The following is a 16,929-nucleotide window of genomic DNA, read 5'->3' as shown; positions in this document are numbered from 1 at the left end:
TGGGACGGGTAAATGAAATACCGCTCATAGGAAAATGGACAGAATGCTAGGCCAAAATGCTTTGAAAATAATTCTGCCAATTGTATTTTCTAATAAAATCCACTCAAAATCCTACCTGGTATCGTAACTTTTCAGCCTGTTTTCATGTGGTTAGTTTAATATACTCAGCCACCTCAATTAAAACTTCCACAATACATTGTCACTATATTTACAAGATATACAAATGCACATTACTATATTATAATACAATAGTATATTACGCTATATTATACAACATGATATCATTAATGTTCCTGTATTATTTACAACAAAATTTTAATTGATGGGGGGCCCATGTCATCTGCAGTCCCTATCTCTACCCAGGTGGTGGCGGTAGAGTATCATCTAAGTTGGCTAAAGTCTAACAGCTTTGTCATTGTTTTCTTTGCAACTTTATAGCTCATTTTATTTAAGTACTATTTTCAACTGGTAGCTCAAAATCCTTGACCGCTTTAGACACAGCTAGTTCACCAACAAATTATAATTAAGTCAAATCAAAAGCGGTGCACAGGTCCACATATACTATTTAGCCACATCTAATCAAAACGCTACGAAAAAACACGATATATATACGGGCCTACGGCACGTGCTTTCGGCATCGCACAGCCATTGCACCTGCTACAACTTTACCAGTTGTGTTTAACCGTAAATTACATATTCGTTTATAAATGTTTAATGGGGGGAGGACTTCAGCCTATATATACATTAATCGATCCGTTATTACAGTAATAATACAAGAGACAGACGATGCTCGGTAAGCAGTTTCCCGGCGGATTCATCCGAACGGAGAAAGAGGCGTGTATGTTTGTGAGCGCGTGTCCGACCCGTCTCATCTCCTCCCACACCGCCGCCGGGTGTCTGTTACTTCTTTGGGATGGTTCAAATCAAATGCGGAAGTTTACACCCAGAACCCTGCCTACCACCACCGCGAAAAATGAGGATTGCATGACATTTGTGCAGTACCAAGAACAGGGTGCTATCGAGTCCCCGTTAATAACGCTCAAGACCGCGTCGCAAAGCTGGAGTTAAACTTTCATGGCTTCCCTCGTGAGCTCGGACCGACGGGCTTTTGCTCTAAAAATCAACAGGTAACACTCTTTTGTCATGGGACACGTTGTTCAAAGTGTGTTTGCGGGGTTTGGACGGAGCTGTCAAGAGAGTTGTAGTAAGACACTAAAGGCAGGCTGGCACACGCTGGGAATGTTAATGATCTCCAAATATCTAACTGTTATTACTCTCTTGTTTGGGTCAACATCGGGGGAACAACAACGTATTTACTATTTGTAGTATTTGTTCTATGTTTTACGGCTTTTCCCACAAGATGAAGTTAATTTGACAGATGTTTGTTTTTTATCTGCCACGTGATTAAGTGACGGGACGTGTGGTAAACATTGTTACTTTAGTAGCTAGGTATTAACCCATTCAATAAGCGCCTTGTGGTTGCACAATGCAGAGCGGTTCTACGTTAAGCGGACTTTATACGTGGTTTTGCTTTCATTTCTGCTTCTTGAAAAAACTATTTTTCTATCTAGTTTGAAATCAGGATGACCATTTCCTTTACTGTGTGTGTGTGTGTGTGTGTGTGTGTGTGTGTGTGTGCTCCATAAATCAGAAATGAATGAGAGCGGGTGTGTGTGTGTGTGTGTGTGTGTGTGTGTGTGTGTGTGTGTGTGTGTGTGTGTGTGTGTGTGTGTGTGTGTGTGTGTGTGTGTGTGTGTGTGCTCCATATATCAGAAATGAATGAGAGCGGGATATGAGTGTAGTTCCTGCTGTGTTACTAACCAGGTGGGGAGGAAGTAATGCACATGGCAGTCCATTGTGTGTCATGCTTGTGTTTTACACTTCATTGAGACACATGCTACTTGCAGCCATGCAATCGGTAATGATCCTTCTCACGTGCAGCTGTAGTGGCCCACGTTGTAACACATGACTAATGTTGTTACACACACTAGGGCTTGAACTTGCTTCAATAATTATAAAGTTATAAATTTCTGTTGATCATTTGGTCTGTCACATGGAAGGGCAGTCATGGAGCTAAATTAATAATGTGATTGCTCCTACTACCAGTAACCATACTATCTTGTTAAGATTGACATCTTTTAAGACAACTTCCAGCTGAGCTACGCTGATGGTATTGGAGCTCCCCAAAGAATCCAGTGGTGATTCAGCCAGAAAATGTGTTTATGACTGTGGAATAGGAAAGCATATAATATGGTACAGTGCTTTTTTTTTGTAAATGTATACAGCGCTCTTATATAACAGTAAAATGTAGACGTGTGTGTGTGTGTGTGTGTGTGTGTGTGTGTGTGTGTGTGTGTGGTGTGTGTGTGTGTGTGTGTGTGTGTGTGTGTGTGTGTGTGTGTGTGTGTGTGTGGTGTTACACTCACTATCTGCAGTTCCTCTCTATATCTGTAGAAGTGTCAGGGAAATCCTGTTCTCTTTTTTTTCTGTACCTAGCTCTGTTTCACTTCCGTTTTTTTAATGATGACCGTTTTGAATCAGGAAATGACTGTTGCTTCATGACTCCAGACTGTGATGCACAAAACACGACCCATTCTCCTCATGGAAGATGGAGTTTGGTGGAGCCACAGCAGGTGTTAAGGACAGCTGTGTACAGGGGGGCCTCTTTCGCTCAATACTGTGTTAATGGCCCCGGCTCATAAGGTATTACATTGCATGCTGCCGATTTCCTCTGCACTTGAGATAATGACATCTGTTAACCCTCTTGGGTGTTAGGGAACACCCTGATAGAGGCGCTGGTGGGTGGGCGATAGAGGAAGAGAACTAAGGGCATCCTTGTTAAACCTAAGCCTCTGAGTCGGGGATTCCAGCTTCACGAGGGTCAGGATGGTCTTGTGGGTTAGAGTGGAAAGCTCCAGGGTGTGAACCCTAACGTCCACTGTCTCACCTGTAAACCTACCTGAGCTGGTACGTCTCGTCCGCTACTTGCACATCCATGACAACATGGCTGACTCTAATGTAATTAAATGTGAATTACGCATAGAGCATACACTAGAAATATACACTAGAGCAGTGTATATTTACAGTGGACTACCCAGTTCTTCCTCCTTTTTAGTACAGGGAACTAAATCCCCCCCCCCCCCACAGACAGAAAGACACAGGAAGTGGAGCGCAGACAGGGCTGAGATAACAGTCTTCAGGAGTTGGATAGTGTCATACGGATCCAGTGGGTCTGCCTACCTCATGTCTTGTCCACCACCGCCTACTTTCTAGTTTCCTGTGTTGTTGTTGTCTTAAGATTAGAGAAGAGATCTAAGCAGTGGTCCAAGCAAAAGAGGACACACTCTCAGCTCCTATTTGAGGGGAGAAAACAAACGGATATTAAGAGGCTGCATGAAAGAGAAATTTGTCGATGTCATTATGAGATGTAAATGACATATGCCCCAACACATTTGCACAACCGTCATCACTTTTGCTAAAGTTAATACTCACTGCAGGCGGTTAAAAATCATTTGAATAAATCCCGGCCTCCCACTCAAGCCACCAAGGGTGGTTAGGTATGTGGAGACGTAGACACTGCAATCAAATCCTTAATCAGAAGGCTGCAGGGAAATATGCTCTTATTGTGCATTTGTAGGTAAAAGATCTTCAACAGTAAGGCATCTAGTGACTAAGTGAGAATGCTCTGGGGAAACGTTGATCCAAAACAATATTTATTTACCTGTCCTCTGCAGTCTTGTATCAGAATATGGAGGGCAGTAACAGTTGGTCACTATGGTAATCCTTCGTCGCGTGGGGAGAAGCACAGGCTTGATGATGATGATGATAGGGCAGAGTCCTGGGTGGGAGTAAGCATGATGCCTAGGATAAATATAGGTTGTCCACGCTGGGATTACACCTTACGTCTGTTTGGTGGGCCCACCAGTACACGGTTGACATTGAACATTAGTGATACTGCAAGTCTAATACTATAAAGAAGTGCTGGGGAATGGATTCCGGGAATGCTTACACGTGCAGACCTTGCACAAACACAGCATGTGCTGGCCTGCTATTGGAGGCCTGGCAAGCCTAGAATACCTTGATTATAGAGTCCTTATTTGTTGTGGGCTTTCAACACAAATCCTTCAATACAAGAAAAAAGGAGAAAAACACATTCCTGTTGTTGTATGTATCTAATGCTTTTTTGCTGGTCACTGAATGTGAATGTTTTTGTGAATAGTAATGCGGTTTTGTAATGCGTGAATAATCAGAAAGCATTCACTGGGCCTCAGAGTACCATTCAGCTGACCTATATTGGAGGGGGGTAATGGAGCAGGGCATTATACATTGTAATTTGGCAATTACGGAAAGGTTTGGGCTAACTAGGGATATGAAATGTATGACTCCTCTTCTTTTAGCTTTGATTCCCACTGACAGTCAAATTCGGCTAACCCTACACCTCGGTCGATCTTTGGGAGGAGGCGATTATCCTCACCCTTAATAATAATAATAATAATAATAATATATATAATAATAATAATAATAATAATAATAATAATAAGGAAAAAGACAATACAGACAATGAAAAGAAAGCTAGCAATTGTTATCAGTCGAAACCAAAGCCAAGTGCTCCCAGTCTCCATCTGCAAAGGGAACACCTCTTGTGTCTTGCAAGTCTCAAAGATTATTTTGACCTCACAGTTGAGGAACCGTTTTTTGGTCAAATGTAAAATAGTCTTCATAAAGGTAAAATGTAAAAAGTGCTTTGACACGTAAATGGAGATGCGTCATAGCTGTATACATTACAGCAAAACAATAAAAAAACTTTTTTAAATATCAAGGTTGATGTCTTCTGATTGTGGATTCAGATTAGAGTCAGCTGAGGTCTGGCTAAGTCAGCACAGTCAAATAAATAAAAGAGGATAAAAAGGAACAAATGCTTTCTTCATCCTGTCCTGGGCAGATTTCCGACTCTGACCTTTTAGTTAAATTGTTCCTTCAGGAAACCTTGACGGAGCCAAAGCCTTGAACGCCCTGCTCTGCATTGCACAATACATCTCTTTGGGATCATGCGTCAGCTCCAGATAGCCATGGTGAACCACATGGTTGGTGACATGATATATTAGTTGCAAAGGCTCTGATTCTGCAACCTACATTGTTCGAGAGGCCAGACCCCCTACCTGCTTCTTAAACCTGGGTTAGGCGGGAGGAACCAGCCAGAGTAAGCACGATTTTGAAAGTACCCAAACAATTTTTTTTATTGGGGGAGAGGCCAAAGACAAACCCCCAATAAACATGACTAGCATGCTAGCTTTAGCAATTAGTCTGCCTAGCCTTATGAAAGACTCACAATGAGTGGACGGGCAGAGTGCACACAGGTAGTTGACTAGGTAGGGAGGCTGACAGGTAGGCGATCAAATCATTTTATTCAGGCCGTATTAAACGATTGGACAAGCTTATAACCTTATTGTATCAGCCACGGATGCCAAATTTAGATTTTGTTATATTGATTGATTGGTGCTGGATGTAGAGAAACAAATGTAAAAATTATATTTTTCTAAATTTACTATAAGTCGCTTTGGGTGGACACGACCTGTATGAAGCCAGGACTATAATGGCAAATGGTAAATAGTTCTGGCAGAACTTCCTTATAGTTCGGTAGCCAATTATCATGGTCTTTAAACCGAGTTCAGGACCAGTGTACACAAACCCCAGCTTCTGAAGAATAGTGTTAAACCTTAATGAACTACTGCCTTGTTTTTGACCAGATGGGGACAGTGTGTGTTGGGCGTGTTGTGGAGCTGGTTGTATTTTACAGCACTCTGGGTTAATTCAGTTCTAGGATGTTAAAACATTCTCATGACCTTTTTTCTATTGTTTGTTAACAAAGATAGGTTAGTTTCAGAGGTTTTAACAGATATAGCCTGTCAAAAGCGTTTTTGTGGGTCCACTACCAAATCACAATATAATTTGGACTGAAATAACTAGGATACAGATGTTATGTTGTACTTACGCCTTTGCAGCATTTCATGGACAAAACCGAGAAATCTCTGCTCTGCTTATACGTTTCCCCCACAAAACCAGCTGTGTTCCTGTATTAGAAGGGCGGCCAAGACAGACAGCCCTAAGGAGAACGGCAGATGTTGTCTGTCCTAACAAGCTGCTCGTCAACCAGTGCTAAAATAATGCCTGCTTGGCCCTGCTGACAAGAGCTGATTACTGTTTTGCCAACCTAGTCTCTTTGTGTGTGTGTGTGTGTGTGTGTGTGTGTGTGTGTGTGTGTGTGTGTGTGTGTGTGTGTGTGTGTGTGTGTGTGTGTGTGTGTGTGTGTGTGTGTGTGTGTGTGTGTGTGTGTGTGATTTTCTAATGGATTTAAAGGGGGCATATGTTGGTGAAGTGGATTGACCCACACAGTACAGGTACAGGCATTATAAATAAAGTTGATAATGAACCCTTGCATAATAACAAACCTCTTTTTGTGTGTGACTAAACAGGCAAACAGGCATTGCATATATTAACAAGAATATGTATGGCGATAGTTAACCTGCTGTTTGAAAAAAAAAAATAGAAGGAGGAATTACTGACTCCATTGGGATTAATGGCAACATGGTTGGACTTTGATCTTGGAGTATATTTGCACAAGCGTCTCCTTTCATCGTCCGACCTTAGTGCTGCCTTGTTCAGTGGATTTACAGGGATGAGGGGATTCTGCTATGGCGTGCTTTCAGTGGATCGTTTTCAGTGTTTAGAAGAGTATCTCACTACTGTACTTGCTAATAATGAGCATTTTCCCCCACACAATTGTGCATGCGTTTGCCAGCCATTTCTGCACATTGGACAACATTGACAACGTTCTTAAATTGCTAATTCGTTTTGACAACCAACGAATGGAAGCAAGCCACAGAACAATGGCCCTGGGTCCTCCATCATGTGGGCTGGGTTGGGAATGTGACCCCTTTTGAGAAAGACCCTTCATGCCCTCCAACTACACAACACACACACACACAGAAGATAAACCAGACGATGACAGCGAAGACCACATACAAACATCATTGGGTGTCGAGTAAATAAAGCCGTCACTGTGTTGGGTTTTGTAAGCTTTGAATGATTCAGAACAATCATCAAAGAAATATAACTTTTCACATTTCAGACTGATGTGGTAATATGCCAAGAAATTTGTCCCACTCTATTCTGGCTACTGACCGTGTGTGCTGACGCACACACGCAGACACAGATTAATATGCACTTGAATGGGTGAATGGGGCGTGTATTTTAGCATGCGTCTTACTTTGTGTCATGAAGGATTTTCTGCCTGGCATGGCCTTTGATTCAGGACAGAGCGTGTTGGTGTCACTGCTTGTACAGCTGGTGTGCCACAGTTGTCTTTTCTCTAGAGGATAAACAATAGTTCACAATCTCTCTCACACACACACACACACACACACACACACACACACACACACACACACACACACACACACACACACACACACACAACACACAGACACACACACACACACACTAGATGCATAATAGATGTAATATATTTGTTTATTTCTGCATGAGCGTGTGCTGTAGGAACCTGTGATGAAATACTTTGGCATGTATGTAGACGTTCTGTGGTGTAAACGGTGCATTGTAGGATTCATCTGTTGGGAATATCAACATCTTCTGATCATACCCTGCATGCATGCGTGAACTTCCATGGTCTGGTTCCAGGTACTCTTCTGCGGAGATCCGACGTAACTTTGGTGGGGCCCAAGGAGCGCATAACAGCAGAAGAAACTCGAACACCTCAGCCTCAGTATGCTTCACTGTGGTGAGTAATAACATCTGAATAACCCAAGGTTGGGAATCCATGCCTCAATGTAGACTGTTCTATGTCTATTCTTACCATAGCCAACGCAAACAATAGACTGGTGTTGTTTGCGTTGGCTATGGTCAGTCTCTCAATTCGGCTCGTATGTATTGGGGGCTCACTATTGAAAGCATACCAGTGAGGTCTAGTATTAGTGTGGAGGCCAAGCCATTGGCAGTTGCCAATTCAATACTCCTATTCGGTTGCTTCATTTTGAGTTAATTTCATGAGGGAGGCTCCATAGCCATCTGTTGAGAAGGGAGGATACTGCGAACTTTAAGATTTGCACACGGCTCAAAGGAGGCCCTTTTTAAGGGTCAGACCTGAAGTGGCGTTTATTCAGTTGTACTTTGTATTTTGTTGCTGGCTCTCTATTTGGTCCCTGTATTTGTGGGGCCTAGAGAAGGCTTAGTAGTGGTTCCTGCTCTCTGGAGGAAGTGACTGGAATAACGCAGTAATCCTTCGGGAGGGATTTGCTGCTGCTGCTGCAACGCGCTCAGTGCTACCATGACACCCGTCTGTCAATCTCTCTTCTGCTGCTCCATCTTAACAACCTCCGATTTATATTAATCTGTCGCTCCCTCTCCCTGTCTCCCTGTCTTTCTGTCTCCCATTCTGTCTGTCTGCCTGTCCTGCCGGCCTGCCTGTCTGTCTGTCGGCTCTATACAGCTTTCCCGTTTTTTCCTCTCTTCCCCGCCTCTAGTTCTACTAAGCCCTCTCCCTGGGGCTGTAAATCTGTGTGTGTATGACTAATTGAGTTGCAGGCCAGTGATGTTTCATCCAGTAAGGGTGCGTGCTCTGGTCAGCTGACGGCGGGGGCCTGTCCATTCCTCTGCATGTTGCGCCGCCCGGTTAATCTCTAACCTGCTGGGGAAATGGGGCAGCGGCTTGGTGACTGATGAGTTTGCAGATAGGGGTCTCAGTAACATTGTGGTAGTTTAAGCAAGCAAGATATTTAATATGGATTTAGATTAACATGCAGGAGGTGGGGTTTGGCGCTTTAATCTCTTGGAGGATATATTCTGACGCCGTGTCAATATCGAGCAGATGTGCCATGAACATATGTGCTGTTGGTACTGTTGCAGTGTTTATTATCATCATAATAAACCGCACTTTGTGGATGCAAAGATGTCTATTTAGGATTGCTGATTTATCCGAGATTAATAGATGATAATAGATTGATAGATTAGAGAGAGTGTGTGTGTGTGTCTGTGTGTCTGTGTGCATAAGCATGTGTGTCTGTCTGTAGCCTGTGCAGTTTCAGTTCCTGCCTGTTGCAAATGCCAGTTGATGGGGGGAGGCTTGGTGAGGTCACTTCCTCCCCTCTCTTGTGGTTTCCGTACCTCGTCTTGCCTATCGGCATGAAAGTCTGTACCGTTTCTCAAACACAGCCTTGCATAATCTGAAATGGCTTTTTATGAAGTCAAATTCAGCCCAAACCCTTCTGAAAGCAATGGACATCTCTCATCATTGGTGTGACTGATCAAGTCTGCTCAAATTAGCAGCCTGACTTTACATTAGCTCGAACTAGCTGTGACACTAGTCATTCAGAATGAGTATGACGTCATGTGGAGTAAGCATGTATGTTCATATATCCGGATAGCGCCATTTTCTGCACTTCAGTTTTTCAACGTTCGTTAAAGAAGTTGTCCACTTTTAAGCAGGGTAAGTAATTTTTGCAGAATACAGCTGATGGAGATGATGGTTTAGACCAGAAGGTATGCATTGTGATCATATTATATTGCTCACAATTTATTTTATATGCATGTTGTCCAAACTAAGCTGGTGTATATTGTTGGGCGTGATGATTAGATAACTAAATATGTATATTTGAAAGGATTCTTAGTAATCTTGAAATGGCTGGATGCATGTCTTGTTAAATTGGCGATGGTTTAGTTTCTTCTGAGACCAAAATAAAAAGAGACTAAATGGATCATCAGCATGCAGATTCTGTAGACTGTCCTCTGCTTGTATTATTGTCTGGAGGAAGAGTTGGGCTTGTCTTCAAAGAGCAGCGTTTGTCTCACACAGACACGCATAGATTTGCATTCATTTGGTTCTGTTAACCCGCACTCTCAGGCAGAGGGGGAAGAGGCCATTATTGGAAGTAGAGAATGGGATTTTGGGGATTAGGTTTTTGTGTAGTTAGTGTTTGCTAACTATTTAACTGTAGGGAATGTGTTGCAATTTCCTATTGAGTCGAGTAGGAAATATCGGCCCTGAGGCATTGAATGTTTTTTGCCAAAACATGTCGGAGAGCAAACCCCTTATAATTGTTGTTGGTAGTCTGTAAATCTTATAGACTTCTTCTTCTTTGTTTGTATTTTATATCAGTGTCTGCCTTTCCATCTGTCCATCTTTTACAATAGCCTATACAACTCTGTAGACTGTTGGGCTCTTTATGCACCATGCAAAACTTGTTATTAAAAGCCCTTAGCACAATGTTCAATATTTATACAGAAATACATTATTATGTTAATATAAACCTCATATAGTTTGTTTTCTTATTTATTTGTTATGTGTTAAGTTCTGAGAAAGTCATCTGGTGTCTTATTAACTTCTCCATGACCTGCTTCCTGTAATTATGAAATTTTCAAATCATGTCACGCAGTATGCCATCGTGGAAGTGGTTGGTAAGATACATTCTGGTTTGCGGACGCAAACGTTTTTTGATTCCCGCGCTGTTCGCTCTGATGTATTAGAAGAGGTTCTTTGTTGAAGGGCAACATGACGCGTTGATGCTAACAGTACTGTCTTAATATATCCCTTCATCAGAAGTTCTGATACAGGTTCTATTTTGATCCATTTTCTATTCATATACTCTTATAGACGCTTCAGGGCTCTTGTCCCTTGACAGGCATTACACAGGTATTGCATAACAGCCATGATTCAACTTGTTCTGTACCTCCTACCTTCTTGTTATTTAGTTTTTTGTCCACCTTTCTCTGCACTATTTGAATGGATCCTATAGGCCTCTACAAGCTCCCTTAAGTAAACCTGAACTTTCCAGGCATGACTGATCCCTCTAAACTCTTTGCTTTTTACGTTATTATAATTTCTTTCTATTGACCCCCTCAAACAAACATTGTGTGCATTTGTGCTACACCCAGTACCTGAGAATGCTTTATGTCAGGATGGTAACGGTATACCGGTATTCCTAATAATAAAATTACTAAAATACAAAAAGTAAAATACAATGATAATGATTTACTCTTTCTCCCTCTATCTTCCTCATTTTTCTCTCCCTCCTTGTCTCTCCCTTCTCTCTGCCTGTCCCTTTCTATATCTCTCTCCCTGTGTTTCTCTCTGTCTCTGTGTCTTTCTCTCTCTCTGTCTGTGTCTCTCTCTCTGTCTCCCTGTGCCTCCCTCCCTCCCTCTCCCAGCCCCAGTCGTACGAGGCGGTGGAGCCCCTAGACCTGGAGGAGTTCCTCATGTCCCAGCTGCAGAGTGGAGACCAGGCCCTGATGCAGGAGCTGGGCGACTTCCCCAACGATGACCTGCAGGTGGAGCAGGTGGAGAAGCAGTGTCGCACCGTCCGACACTCGGTGCCTGAGGACGGGTGGGTCAACGGTCCCCTGATCAAATGTTAATGCAGGTGTCACATGGTCGATCTCACTGTTCCATGTGACAACCAAACAAAGGAAAACGCAACCAAAAGACAACAACACAGTACTGTTTACCCATACTTATCATCCAGAGCAGTTAGCACCGATGAGTCATAATGGGATTTTCTTTCCAAGGCCTTGAATGATTCAGGAACCCAAGTATGATTTGAGGTATGAATGTCGTATGAAATTGAGGCAATGGGCGTCGTTTTTAGAGGAGATGTAGGGAAATCAACTATCCAATGTCAAGAAACCAGTTAACCGTCCCTGCCCTAAATCGCAAATAAGCTGGACAATAAGTTATTGAGAAATTGTATTAAAATAAAGAAGATTGTCTTTCAACTCCTTCAGAACGATACTATTGATCTGCCTAGTCTGTAATTATTAAAATTTAATCTGCATTAGCCAATCAACAACCTTCTGAAATGTTTGTTAAACCAAAGCTACGCACTTGATTGAGCTCCATTGGAAAGCCCAAGATAAACCTGGTTGCCAGCCTCCAGTTGAAATGACAAGCATCCGATTACCGGTTTTATCTATTCTCTTGTACTTATTATACTTGTACTTATGGTACTAAGAATGCTGTGATTGTCCATGATCTCTGCTATCTCCAGGGTTTAGTACAATCCACACCCTAAGCAAGGTGGTTGTAATGTCGTTTCGCAGGAATGTTGTGTTGTAAAAAACAATGAAGAATAAGTCCATTTGTGTGCATGTTCTGCTATTGTGTGTGTGTGTGTGTGTTTGTGTTTATGAGCTCTTGCTACACAAAACCGTAGTATACTGGTTTAATTATTCCTTTCATCCTTTCCTTGTGTCCCTGCCTATTTTGGTTTTGTTTCAAGGGTGGAGTTGGATTCACATGTGAGGGAATGTGTGCAGAGTTACATTCAACCCTGGCTGGTTGTCTCCCGAAGGTAATCCTACCAAGCAAAACAACTTGAACAAAAAACGTTTTTAGCCTTGTAGGTCCTTGGATTGACACGTTGCAAAAAAAAACACCAGCATAAATCACGGTTGTATTTCAGTATATACCATGATCTATTAATTGTGTGTAGTTACTCACTTGATGGCTGTGGTTTGGTTTGCCGATGCATTGTTATTGGTGTAAGGAGGTAGAGATCTACCTCCTTACCTCCAAAACCCTGTGTTTTGGCCTTGGAATTATGATATCATTGTTTTTGATGATGATGTCCCGTGTTTTCAGACACTAGGACAATGACAACACTAAGGGAATGCATCACCAGCAAGGCCTACTGCAAGGCCACTCAAGTGATTTAGTATTTCAGGAATCCCTGAAAGGGTTAGCATTGAACCAACACCAATCTTCAGTTTAAGTCTGCTATTAGACATTGTGAGACCTGTATCACCAATGCAATTGCTAATACTAATATGATAATAATACTTATAGTAACTTTGACTTTTTTGTAAGAAAAAAAAAATGGATTAAAGGCATGCTGAAGCTGAATCTCTCTCTCTCTCACTCACTCACTCTCTCTCTCACTCACTCACTCACTCACTCACTCACTCACTCACTCACTCACTCACTCACTCACTCACTCACTCACTCACTCACTCACTCACTCACTCACTCACTCACTCACTCACTCACTCACTCACTCACACAATGCTCTTGTTTGCCATGGTAAGAGTGTATAAAATGTTATCTGTGAACTTGTGTGATTAGGGCTGCATAGGTTAATCGTGTGTGTGTGTGTGTGTGTGTGTGTGTGTGTGTGTGTGTGTGTGTGTGTGTGTGTGTGTGTGTGTGTGTGTGTGTGTGTGTGTGTGTGTGTGTGTGTGTGTGTGTGTGTGTGTGTGTGTGTGTGTGATATAAAGGTGTCAAGGAGATGGCTGGACCGCCTATTCTGAGAGGGCCGGACTTCACAAGCTCCTCCAGAAACAAACCTTTGAGTCTGATGTTCAGCAAGAGGGCCAAGACACTCCCGTAGGTTGCACAGCATGTATTACCCACACATGTTCACTGTCACATTTTGGAATTCATGTGAAATAGGTCTCAACAGAACTTGTAGGTTTATCACATGAGACACAGATATCGACTAAAACACATTTGACCAAACAAGCCATAAACCTTTTCAGATGAGAAGCTCAAGAAGAAATGATTAGTTCAATGCATATTGCATGAATAACTTTGTCATTGACAAAGTCCCAGTAGAGTCCCCTTCTAGTCCCCTTTTAAGTTTCAGTTTTAATGGTACAAATATGACAGTATACATTATATGGTGGTTTCCTGTGTCTGAAAAAAAAAAATATTTCGGGAAAGGTGAGACTTTTAAATCAGTACAGCATCTGACCCATAACGATTCAGCCATGAGTGAAAGCAGAATATGTTCTGCAGGTGGGTGGGTGGGGGGGGGGTCAGAGTTTAGAGGGGTTGGGCGATGAAGAGAAGGGGCTTGTCGAGGTCTGTAGAGGGGAGCGGGGAGAGGAGCCAACGGGGAAGCGGAACAATGAGCACTGAGGCGTTTTGTTATTCCTGTCACATGTCTGCCCAGGCTGCTCTGCAAACAGCCCAACAGGAGCCACACACCCTGCGGCCCTCACTGCCTCGCTGCCCCAAGGCTTTGAAACGGAGCTCCTCGGAGAGTAGAAAGGTCTTCCTTCAGGCCGGCGCTATAAACCCCCCCCCCCCCCCCCCCCCCCCAGTGAGGACAAAAGCACATTTCCGGCCCCAGGCTGAACAAACCAAATTTCTTTCTAATCAATCCTATCAAGAGTTGGAATAGATTCAGCACAGGAGTACTCCGACCGTCTTCATTTTAGTCGAGGGCATTGCTTAATGTGTTGTACAGTGTTATCTAACACCGCCTAATGTTTTCGTCTAGACTGCTTTGACTGTCTGCGAAATGGCGATGCTAATGTTGAACTAGATTCTCCATAATGCATTGTGTTGTGATGTAGTGGTTTGCTGCAATCTAGTGGATTGTGTTTTGTTCTCCTTTTGCTCCATTGTGTATTGTAGTTAAAAACTTTGCCAGAGTCCATTGTCCTACCCTCTATCAGCATACATGCCAGCACCAGTCCTCAGTGAGGTGTTGAGGCGTGTCATCACATGCTTCCATGTGCCTTGCCTCTCTCACATTGTATTCAGAGATATTCTCCAGCTCCTCTCTATCTGGGTCCTCTCTCTCTCTCTGCCAAACCCCCCCCCCCCCCCCGGGTTAGCCAGTCCCGGGCCAAATCAAGACCCATTCATTGCAGCCTCCGGCAAAACCAGCCAACCAGCATGCCCCTCCTCCCCGCCCCTCCCCCCATTTCTACAGAGTTAGAGCCAGCCTTGCCATTTCCGATTAATCACCTAAACTGAAGGCCCTTGTTCTAGCTCTCGGCTCCCTGTGAGAGAGTGGCTGTGAAGAGAGTGGCACAGAGGGAGAGTGGTGGTGCATTAGGGTCCTGCAGACCTCATAGTGTGGCTGCAGTGGCGGCGCAGTTTGTCCTAGCCGTGCTTTTAGAAGCAGCCAAGGGGTTAGGTAGACAGGGGAAAAGGAGGCTACTGCGTGAAATGGGAGAGATGGTTCAAATGAGGACAATGCACAAAGGGAGGTCAATCCGTGGCCCTAAGCCAAGTGTCAGTCATTAAATAGGGTTGCAATCCCGCTCTGATTAGAGAGAGTATTTCCTGAGGGCCCTTGTCATCCTAAATTAATCCTGGAGTTCATGAAATGAACTCCAGGATTAATTTAGGATTAATTTTCATCCTAAAACATTTGGAGTTCATGAAATGCTCCTGATGACTGAGTTTTACATGCTTGAATACAGGGCCCCGTCTTTAGAATACTGATTATGTCTATGGTTGCGTGTATTTAACAAATGACTATAGTATTATTGAAAAATCTGGTTTTAGAGTGAATGAATCAACTCTGTCAGTAAGCCACTCGCTCACGTCCACATGCGTGCACACACCGACCACCCCTCTGCCTCTCCGTCTCTGTGCGACCTCTAGGTGAAGTCCCCTTCGCTGGCAGGCCTCAGTGAGGACGCTGGGCGAACTCTGACCTCGTCTGACTTTGACCTGCGGTGTTTGACCCCTGACCCCCGAGTAGAGGGGCTGCTGAGGTTCAGCACCCCGGAGGAGCTGGACCGCCTCAACCACGAGGCGCGGCAAGCGGGGCGCCACCCGGAGCTGTTTGCCCTCTACCCCCCAGCAGATGAGGTGTGACCAACCCCCCCGTCCACCACCATCACCACCACTTGGACCCTTGTTGAGGCTGACTCTTATTTTATTCCACATCGCAGTTCTCAGATCTAAGTAGTGTGTGAAGGCTCCTCTTACATTGATATGATTCACAGAGAGATCACATTTCTGCTTTGTTTGCGCCTTGAGCCGAGCAACTTTAACCTATCCTTTCCTCCAGGATCAATAAAGTAACGTATCTATATCTGTAATGCATACATATTGCACTTTGTATAATATGTGGTACAATAAAGTGCTAGCCATGCATTTCCAAATTCGCGATAAATCTGAGTTTGTGTGTAAAAGTCTATGCATAAAACCTATTGTTATATTTTATACATTATACTCTATCCTATATTTTATCTTGAATTAATATTTTGTTTCATGTATGGAAAATGTTTTAATGTTTGTTTGTTCATTCAGGAGGAGGCAGTGGAGATCCGTCCCATCCCAGATTGTCCCAAAGAACACATGGGGGACCGCATCCTCATTCGATGTCAGAGCATGAAGTATGACACACACACACACACACACACACACACACACACACACACACACACACACACACACACACACACACACACACACACACACACACACACACACACACACACACACACACACACACACACACACACCTCAAAAAGGATTAATTAGTACACTTACTGGAAGTAAACCAGCTGTATCCTGACATGCATATTTTTTAGGAGTGAAATAACCTCCAGAACATCCAACCAAGCCCCTGCCCTCTCATAAGACTCTGTCATAAAGATGGAGACGTGATACAGCTGTTGCAACGAGGAATTCACAGTAGGCCGTGTTAAAGGCACTTAGTCATTATGAACTGCAACGCTTAGTCATGAGAGAGAGAGAGAGAGAGAGAGAGAGAGAGAGAGAGAGAGAGAGAGAGAGAGAGAGAGAGAGAGAGAGAGAGAGAGAGAGAGAGAGAGAGAGAGAGAGCGAGAGAGAGAGAGAGAGAGAGAGAGAGAGAGAGAGAGAGAGAGAGAGAGAGAGAGAGAGAGAGAGAGAGAGAGAGAGAGAGAGAGAGAGAGAGAGAGAGAGAGAGAGAGAGAGAGAGAGCACTTACTGTTCTCTTGTCTGTCTCTCTTTCTTTAGGCCAGCCTCCCATTTTCCCCTTTTCTTGATCATTCTATCAGTCCCTCACTCTTATTCTCCTTCTGTTTCTGTTCTGTCTCTTTTTTAACTCACACTCTGCCCATTTTTCTGTGTGCTGCTAACCTGACAAATGTTTTTGTAGTTGAGGTCATTTCCCCCACTGCCGCGGTTTGGCT

The 16,929-nt window shown here is 43.5% G+C and overlaps 1 protein-coding gene across 3 annotated transcripts in view; it reads left to right on the top strand.

Annotated features, from left to right (window-relative positions):
• The first annotated feature begins 890 nt into the window (after nt 1–890).
• The window catches only part of dock8 (dedicator of cytokinesis 8), a 49,254-nt gene continuing 33,215 nt past the window's right edge, over nt 891–16,929 (top strand). For 2 of the 3 annotated variants that reach the window (XM_056592829.1, XM_056592828.1), the window contains exons 1-7: nt 891–1,127; nt 7,699–7,798; nt 11,221–11,396; nt 12,288–12,359; nt 13,282–13,390; nt 15,407–15,616; nt 16,061–16,146. In XM_056592829.1, coding sequence (XP_056448804.1) covers nt 1,075–1,127; nt 7,699–7,798; nt 11,221–11,396; nt 12,288–12,359; nt 13,282–13,390; nt 15,407–15,616; nt 16,061–16,146 — 806 coding nt within the window. In that variant the 5' untranslated portion in view covers nt 891–1,074. Of the gene's footprint in view, nt 1,128–7,698; nt 7,799–7,883; nt 9,503–11,220; nt 11,397–12,287; nt 12,360–13,281; nt 13,391–15,406; nt 15,617–16,060; nt 16,147–16,929 lie in introns of those variants that run through there. The other variant, XM_056592830.1, reaches the window with a different exon arrangement.

This window comes from Gadus chalcogrammus, chromosome 6 (genome assembly GCF_026213295.1).
Source record: "Gadus chalcogrammus isolate NIFS_2021 chromosome 6, NIFS_Gcha_1.0, whole genome shotgun sequence".
Taxonomy (NCBI): Eukaryota; Metazoa; Chordata; class Actinopteri; order Gadiformes; family Gadidae; genus Gadus; species Gadus chalcogrammus.
Note: the sequence above shows the minus strand (reverse complement) of the source record. Positions and strands in the feature narration are given on the sequence as shown.